Source organism: Cynoglossus semilaevis, chromosome 17 (assembly GCF_000523025.1).
Source record: "Cynoglossus semilaevis isolate Cse_v1.0 chromosome 17, Cse_v1.0, whole genome shotgun sequence".
NCBI lineage: Eukaryota > Metazoa > Chordata > Actinopteri > Pleuronectiformes > Cynoglossidae > Cynoglossus > Cynoglossus semilaevis.
In genome coordinates, this window is record NC_024323.1 from 9,237,925 (window position 1) to 9,247,161 (window position 9,237).

General features: G+C 41.0%; 2 protein-coding genes across 2 annotated transcripts in view; one reads left to right on the forward strand and one right to left on the reverse strand.

Annotated features, from left to right (window-relative positions):
* Positions 1-32: 32 nt before the first annotated feature.
* dnaja3a (DnaJ heat shock protein family (Hsp40) member A3a) lies at positions 33-3,702 on the reverse strand. Its single transcript, XM_025064368.1, has 11 exons — positions 3,429-3,702; positions 2,841-2,977; positions 2,668-2,751; positions 2,383-2,589; positions 2,137-2,289; positions 1,903-2,050; positions 1,691-1,755; positions 1,427-1,555; positions 1,195-1,310; positions 800-897; positions 33-663 (listed from the first exon to the last, which is right to left on the reverse strand). The coding sequence occupies exons 1-11, from the start codon at positions 3,634-3,636 to the stop codon at positions 644-646; spliced, it is 1,365 nt and encodes a 454-aa protein (XP_024920136.1). The 5' UTR covers positions 3,637-3,702; the 3' UTR covers positions 33-643.
* A 1,069-nt stretch (positions 3,703-4,771) lies between these two features.
* coro7 (coronin 7) overlaps positions 4,772-9,237 on the forward strand; it is an 88,536-nt gene continuing 84,070 nt past the window's right edge. The window contains exons 1-5 of the mRNA XM_025064370.1: positions 4,772-5,007; positions 6,971-7,067; positions 7,334-7,414; positions 7,680-7,750; positions 8,013-8,199. Of these exons, the coding sequence (XP_024920138.1) occupies positions 4,948-5,007; positions 6,971-7,067; positions 7,334-7,414; positions 7,680-7,750; positions 8,013-8,199 (496 nt within the window). The 5' untranslated portion in view covers positions 4,772-4,947. The remainder of the gene's footprint in view (positions 5,008-6,970; positions 7,068-7,333; positions 7,415-7,679; positions 7,751-8,012; positions 8,200-9,237) is intronic.

Below are 9,237 nucleotides of genomic sequence, written 5' to 3' on the forward strand. Positions count from 1 at the left end.
ACTTTTGTACAGAGTAAGTCTTTTTCATTTTATTATAGCTGTACAGTTTATTAATTATGCAGCAATTGTTTTAACAACTGTTTTATGTACATGTAAAAAAAGTGAATTCTTTCACCACAGCTAAATGTAAGAACTGACCAGAGTTGGTGATGACAATTAGGGAAAGCCTTCACTGAGAAAACTAGAGCAACGAGAGGAAAGAAAGGAGGAAACCGCAAAAAAGGACAAGAAAACGAGCATTAATAAGAGCTGATTCATTTCAATCTAACTCCAAGATGTGACTCTATCTTTAGTCTCTGTCAACACTATCATTTATTTGCACAAAGCTTCTGTTGTCAGCATCGTACTTGTGTTTATGGTGGGCAGTGACGACCACACATGCAGAGACTAAATATAAATGATCAGTCTTTGCAAATTAAATAGCCTCCCAGTTAGAGTGTTGAGCTCTATTGTCCTCGTGTGTCAGTGTGTGTGGATCCTCTCAGGCAGAGGAATGGAGCAGGTTGATCTTCATTTTCAACCACTAAAGGATGTGGTGGTTTGGACTATATGCATTCATCCACAACCAATACTTCTTTAAACGGTCTCTGCTTCTGTTCCTGTGACATGATGGTTTCTGTTGGCTGATGCGTCGATGGGAATCTCAGTTCCACGATCTTTTACCTTGACGCAGAAGAGGAATATGGAACAGAATTAGAACTGAATACTTTATGTACAAATAGTTCAACAACAGGCCTTTATTTTAATGCCTGGTGGAATTTGGTAGAAACGACAATAAGGTCTAAAAAATATATTGTACCTGTGGTTGTTGAAGTAACACCATTCACAGTCCCTTCCACGTCTGTCTCATCCTCAGCAAAGCTCATCAATAGTGATCGCTGTTTCTCCGTCAGCGTCCTGCAGAGAAAAATAAAACAGGATCCATAAGTATTTGTCCTTCGTTTCCAAGCAGACGTTTGGTCCAGCCACGTCAAAAACTGAACAGAATAATCCAACTCAACACTGTGTTCTGTTTATTCTAATACCAAACAGCCACTTGTTGATTCAATCTTTCAAAATTGCAAATCCCGCTTTATAAGCATAAGCGTAGCTCTGATTGGCTCTAGTTTTGGCCTAAGAAAGGAAGGTCGTTGACTAAATCTTGTCTCTAAATCTAAAAACAAAAACTATCACTGCACTGCAGCGGAGTCATACTTTGGTATTTTTATCTTGACATGAACGTAGTGATCTCCGTATCCATATCCACTGACACGAGCGATTCCCTTGCCTGCCAGTCGTATCTTTTGGTCCGTCTGAATGCCTGCAGGGATCTAAGGACGGGGGGGGGGGGAAACAATCGGCCAGTTAAATTAACAACATATGGCTTGGTTTCCAAATTCTCCAAATGCAGTGACTAATTGTTTTGTTTAGATGAATGACCACTCACTGATAAGTTGAGCATCTCATAAAGTCCCTGTGTTCTGGCTGTTCCGCCCAACACTGCTTGACCCACAGACACGAGAAGGTCAGAGTGGATGTCCGCACCTTCCCTCCTGAACACTGGACTTTTTTGGACCTGGACATCACAGAAATACATGACAAAAAAACCTCACTTGAAATGTCATAAAGGGGCTTTGACACACAAGTTTTGTTCATGTCTTTTATGTCTCTTATTTCTGTGTTTCTGTTGTGATCAAACAGAGACTCTTACCCTAAAGGTGATGAAGATCTCCTTTTTACCAACGGGCATTCTTACTGTCTGACCGTCCTCCACACCTGTGAACAAAAACAGGGACGGACATAAGGTTAAATTGTGATAATAATAACAATAATCACATATTTTTCTTCTTGGTGATCAGTTTAATTAGAAGTTAGAAGCATTTCTAACGTGCTGACTAGATCAAATAGTTCCTGGTGACTGACCTGCAGGCACAGGAACCATCACAGTTTGCGTCTGCTTCGTTTGTCCTTTCCCGCCACAGGAATTACACGGCGTGGAAATGACTGAGCCTTTGCCGAGACAGCGACGGCATGTGGAGCGCATGACAAACGGACCTGTGTTCACGGTCTCCTACAGGATGAGGAAGAATACACACTGTTGGTAACACAACAGACAAGAATGCACCATGCAGCGCAGCAGCAAGTCTGTTTTCGTACCATTCCAGACCCATTGCAGGTGTGGCAGTGCTGGACCTTGGTGCCAGGCTCGTGACCTCTACCATCACAGCGCCGACAGGCTGCGTCTATTTTAACGGATATTTCTTTGTTGACTCCCTTTGCTGCTTGAGTGAATGTCAGGTCCATAAGATACTGTATCGGCAGAATGGGCAGAAATGATTTACTATATGCACATGAAATAGAAAACAACTGAATCACATCAGGCTACAAACTACTTGTACTAACCTCCCGTGGCTGCTCAAACATGCTGTTAAAGTCTCCAAACCCACGTCCTGATGAGAATTCCCCAAAAATCTTTCGAAATAGCTCCTCTGGATCCACGTGGCTTGTCTGTCCGGTCCAGTAGCTCTGACCTCCACCTGTCTGACCGGCATCAAAGCCCGCTGATCCATAGGTGTCATACTGTTTCCTCTTTGTGTCATTACTAAGGACCTAAAACCAACACTGATTGTTAAAACAGGCCATGATGAAATACATCATCACGTCTAATCATAATCACAGAGAACAAACCTCATAGGCTTCAGCCAGCTCACCAAACTTTTGCTTGGCCTCTGGGTCATCTTTGTTGGAATCAGGGTGGTACTTTTTTGCCAGCTGTCAGACAAAAACAAACACCATCAGCTGAAGGACAATTTATCAGAGAACAATGACAGCCTGGAGACAAGTGTCAGGCAGAGACAGACCTGGTAGTAGGCACTCTTTATCTCTTTAAGGGTTGCTGTTCGTGGCACACCAAGAACCTCATAATAGTCTTGTTTGCGGCCGACAGGAACACTTGTGTGAAAGGACAGTGTGCAATCTGCATGTGGAGATTTGAGGCCTGGAAAAGCAAAATATGAACTGTCAAATGACACAAAACCAGCTTCCCTGTTAATCAGCTTCAAACACCACTATGTCCTGCATCTCCTCAAAGCCAAAGTGATAACTTTCACTAAGCTAAAATCATTGAAACACACATTTGTCGAGGTCATCATGAGCTGAGCAACCTTAATTTATGCAACATCTAACAAATAGATGCTGCATAAATTAAGATTACTTAGTTCACAGGGTACAACGCAACACGGGGTCGACCCTTGCAACGTCAAAATTGTACCTTTAAGACACAGTCTGAGAACAGCAGAACATTGCTTGTGATCAATCTAAAAACTAAAAATAATCAATTCCAACAGCTACTGCAGGTGATATATAGCACGAATATCAGTTGTCTTTAACTGCGTAAAACACGCAGTAGCTTAGCCTAGCTAGGGCCATATGGCTAACACTGCTCTCACCTGACAACCCTTTCAATGTCACCGCTTTCCCTGCTCCGCCGCACAAATGGTTGCCTCCTTGCCATAGTTTCCCGGCACTCAATGTAGAAATACCGCGGACGCCCACATTGCCAACGCAGACAACGGCACCAGTGGCCCGATGTTGTCCAGTGGAAACGACGACTGTAATCCAGCGTGAGACACGGAGAGCAGCTGAGGACGCCATCATTCCTTCCTATCCACCGGACCGCGCGCACTGCGCATGTCCGGAACGCAGTGGGCGTCAGAGTAAATCCAAAGATGTTCAGGTTGTGGCAAGATAATAATCTGTTAAACTGAAAGGTTTTTTATTAAATAATTGCGTTAAAATGTTATTCTAGTTTAAATACATTGTATGACATAAAGAGATACAAATATACAATAGAATGTCGTATTTGTAGATATTTATATAAAGTTATATGATTTAATATACATCGATTTTTAAATCTGACGAAACATTGGATAATGCAATAGTCCGTGAAACAAGTCGACATTAAATGTATACTGCCTCCGTGTGGTAGTTGTTAAAAACATAAAATAAGGTATATATATATGTATATATATACACAGTGCGATCCTTCATTACTTTACTTTAGTGAACTACTGATCCTTAATTTATATTTCCCTCCTTCGTATAAAAACCCCAAACATATAGTATCAAACAAAGTCATCTTCCCAGTTGCCCAAAACATCAAAACATTAAAGTCACATTCACTTAATGACTATGTTTAATTGAAATGTTAAATTCCGAAAAGAACATTCTGAGTATTCTTTTTCAACAGTCTTCTCTAGTATATTGTTGTACCATGTATTTTGTTTGAGACCCCCCTCAAATATGTATCTGCCGTCTACTTTCATTACAACATGGTCTCCAGGTTACCTACCTAATGCCTAACCATAATATTCTGGTTGTCCACTTTTCCTTTATCACAAGGCTCAGAGCTATTCCCTGATGAAGAAGAAGAATTGGAGACCCAAGTGCTTGGTCCATAGGGATCAATGTTTCTTAGCTGGCAATTATTTATGTACCATAATTATTACCAAAATAAGGGGAACCTAACATTGTTCTTAATAATGATTGTGCTGTTCCACTTTCATGTATCTATCTGCTACTCCTGTTTGCCCCTGCTGGCTGTAATTATGAGAACACAATTATCTCAATTGAAGATGGAGACAACCACAGTTCTCTAATATTTTTATAATATTTTATAGGAAATAAAATATTATAGGGTGGAATTCGAATAAACTCAAATCTGCTCTTATGAATCCTCAATTCAATAACTTAGGTTTAAAATTGCGAATAAGGAACGGCGAGTAACTTTGTGTGAAAAAAGCACAACGCCGCCCAATCGCACAACCTCGGTGAATACACCGAGCGTCCACCAACTCGATGAACCGGAGCTGTCAACTGTAGTGGCAGTAGCCCCGTGTGCAGGCAATCTACACCAGCTCGACACAGTGAGGCACCCGGAAGACACGAAAGTCATTGTGAGAGAGCAACATGAACCGATTTAAGACTTCCAAATTCAAAAACACCACCCCGAAAGTTGCCAAGAGAGATGTGAGTAGTTGGTGTACGACCGGGAAGGAACACTTTTTTTCTGGCTAACGCTAGCATTGGTTTACATGTAAGCTGTGCTTCTTATGTGTTGTTTTGGGGGAAACGCCTGCCTCTCTATCTGGCTGTGAGAGATGTTCAACTTCCTGTATGTGGAAAGCTGCAGAGCTGAGCGGAGTAGAAGAACATGCGAATCTTCACTCTCATCCCTGATTCTTACTAAAGTCTATGAGTAAAAAATATGAGCCATGTGGTTGCATAATGCTGCTAACCTATATTTGTTGTTGCAGAAAGCAAGAAAAAGTGTGTTTCCCCTGTTTCATCTGTTTTTACATCACATTATGTCACAGATGCATTTATTGCTGTCGTTATTCTGCACGCACATTTTGCGGCAGTCAATGACTGACAATAATGAGTCTGACAATCTGGACCGGAGTAGAGAGCTGGAATTTTTCAGTCATCCTCCTCTGGATCTATCTGTGTCAAATTGCAGTGCCTGCAGCTTTCTTTGCTCAGGTGCATTACATAACCCATCTTCCTTGTTTTTAAAGCCAGGCAGTAAAATCTGTGGCATGCACATACTTGGGGAGCGAGAACGATTATCTTAGTCTTATCTTAATCTCAGTGCAGGGTCTGCAGCTGCAGGTGTTTAGTATTGTAGTCGTTCCAGTAACCATTCATAGGGGCATAGCAGGAGATTCAGTTTGGATGTGACAGTTCTAGTCATGCAGGGAATTACAATAAATTCTTTGTGTGGTAGAAACCTCAATGTATATATTGAAATGTTAGTACTATAGTATGGATTGCAGTGTTATTTCTATATTATATATTGCAGAATTTGCACTTAAAGATTTTTCTCTGCACAGTGTATACTGTATATAAAAATCATCGTCCATTTCAGTTCTGTCTCTTGCATGTGTGTGAAGTGTGCTGTCAGGCTTTACCTGCTCCACTGAGACGGGTAATGATTTGTTATACGTTATTTAAGAAGTCATTAAGATGTTTTGATCACTGGTCTGTTGTTGACCTACATATATACGTATATTCCTATATATGGGACAGATGTTGAAGAAAACCAGAGTCTGGTGCAGGACAGCTGAGAACTAAAAACTCAGCTTCTTATTATTATTTAATGACATTTTATGACCATAAAAACATCAGGGTGAAATCCACTGTCATCAGTAAATGTATCACTAAGCTCAGGTGACTAAGCTCAAGTGTCAGATTTATCACATGACCCGCATTCAGAAAGACACTAAAATGAAATATTGCTATTGGTCACATTGGGCACATGATGTTGTGGAAACATTGATGAATTTTAAAATTTATTAAATTTATTAATTTATTTATTTATAACTCTGCTTAAGTCCAGTGCTGAAACAGTGACCTTAAGGCCTGAGGCTAAGTTCTAGGTCAAAGCATTGATTCACAGTAGAAAGTGTCTAACAAAACAGAGTAGATATTGATCTTTTCTGTTCATAGAGGATAGTGTTTATTACTGTGGCCTTATGGCAGTGTTTCCCAAAGTGAGTTCATAGTACATCTAGTAGTATTTTTGTAGTAATTTTATTTCCTTCATACTAGAAGATTATTAGTTTTGCAGGAATTTGTACAGGGACGGAGCACGTGTCCGAGCATGTGTTTCTTCTGCTGATGAAAGAGGTTTTTCAGAGTTTTTCTGCAGTGCAACGCAGGGAGTTTGTTCTCTTCCTCTTCCTCAACACTTGGCTCTTTTCTCCTTCCTGTCAGTGTATTTCTTTACTGTGGCTGTGACAGCAGCAGGGTCATGAGAGCTCTTGAGCTGGAATAAATCAGATAAACTGTGAATTCTTCTGTGTATCTAACGGGTCCGTTCCTGCCTGCACATGTCAAATGAATTTCACAGATTTCACGAGTCGATACTTTGAGCAGGGTTTTCCTTATCTATCTAATTAAATGCTCTGTCTGATTTGTTTTTATCATCCAGGGATGGATCAACAATGTTCGTGCTGGATCCTTCTCCTGCCAGGGGAACCACATCAAAGCATCCTCCAAACTGGTGGTCTTCCAGGCTGAACAGGCTGGTGAGGCTGCAGATGTGCTGCCTGTCTGTCTTTTTTTTTTTTTTAGAGAAAAATATTTTATTTGCAGATAATGATAATGCCTTCAACCATGACACTACTAGAAAGTAAAAATATGTATTTTTGGTCAAGTTGTTTTTTTCCCCTATCCTGTTGACCTGAAAGTGCAGATATATTTCTCTCTGTATGCACAGAAACTGTCCAATCGAAGACAGACAGATGTCGGTATTTGTCTTTGTATGTACAGTGCATGTTTCCTGTGTCTACAGGTGGAGGAATGCTGGGTCTGTCTTCCCTCAAACCAGGATCAGATGGCCAGTGGACCGTCGCCCACGTTTCCTGCCATTCTGGTAGTGTTTACTTTTACTTACTTATGTTGTTTCTATTATATGCTGTGTTGTTTTCTGGCACTCTTACTCTGAAGCGCAGGGCAAACCTCCTTACAGAGTCATTTTCACTCCCACAGTGGAATAACTGCACTGACTTGTAGTTTTATTTCCCTGGTTCAGTTAAAACAGTAATCCAACTATTAAACAGCACTGCTAAAAATAAAGTTTGAAAGCCACTGCACTAAAGAATGCTGAAAACCCATGCCTCTGTTTTCATTTACCACAGATTTAATGACTGACATGGACTTCTCTCCTTTCGATGAGAATCTTCTGGCAACATGCTCTGCAGATGCAAAGGTGAGCTCCAAGTAGGATCATATTCAATATTTCTGGCAACAACAAATTAGCGTGTTGCGTGTTGCTAACAAAACAACGTAATGTCATTGTCTTTTTGTACCTGAGATCAGGTATGAAATCTGTAGCTGCAGTTCAGGTAACAGAGGCAGTGTTAGAATGTCTTACATGGTCATTTTCCACTTCTGCTTTTCTTGTGGATGAATATGTAGTTATGTTGCAACACATATTGAATATTGTCTTCTTTTTTTTCCTTTGTGTTCAGGTGAAGCTGTGGCGCTTGTGTGACCCAGAGATGGAGCAGCCCAACAGTCCAGAGGTGACTCTGCAACAAGGTCAGGACAGACTGGAGCTGGTGCAGTTCCACCCCACTGCGTCTGGCCTGCTGGCTGTGGGCTCAGCTAAAACAGCACTCATTTGGGACACCAGTCGTCAAGACACACCTCTGGCAGGTAGCTACAGTTAGACATGAACATTGAACATCGATACGTGTCTACCACCAAGATTTTTCTAAATCTTTACAGAAAATGGGTCACAGAGCTTCTGTATCGGACTCGACTTGCTATGTTTTTGCTATGTGGGTATGAGTTGTTTCAAGGAAAAAATATTTGTTATATGTCAGACAGTGTTTTATGGATAAGATACATTTACCTGAGAGGTAAAGATAAAAAATATATATGTTTCAAGATAATTAGGAAAACAATTTAATGTGAGCCAAGATTGTCCAAAATACACCGGAAATTATATCCACATTAGCAGAAAAAAAATATGATGGTGTATATTGTTCTGTAATGAAGCATGTCTTTAAGATAATGACTGGTCTGTGTCACGGTCTGTGTCAAACATTTGTCTGTTACATCTGACATTTCAGTATCTGTCTATTAGTCGCCACAGCCTTTCGTTGTCACCTTATTTTGTTTCTGTGTTTAACTCTTTTACATGTATTTCAACTGGATTGAACTGGTTGTGCTCCTGTTCTTTTTGGTTTGTTTATGTATATGTTTGTTTGTTGGGGACTGTCTGACTGACACTGCCTACGTTTTACAGCCCTGTGGCTCTGTCTATTTGCCGGAGCAGCAGAGGTAACGTTTGGTTTGCAGTCCTGGTCCCAGTCTGCTCCAGACTGGCCTCAGGATATTGTCATTACCCTTTGGCCTTACTGTACCCCCCCCCCACACACACACACACCTGCCCACAAAAACTGCTGCCCCCTCAACCCACCACTTCCCATGCCATCTGACCTGGCTGCTGCTGCTGCTCACTGCTCCACATTTTGTGAGCTGCACGTCCCACACTCTCCACCTCATGCCTCATTCATCCAGCACCGTTGGACAATATCAAATATTTTGTACTTTAAATGATTTTCATTTGTATTTTATTTGGTCTTTCTCCTCATAGACAATGCTATGTCTTACTGCCTCCCATTTGTAACAACTTTAACAAGTGCGCTATTCATCTGTTGATCTGGTCAAACTAATCACTTCACATCA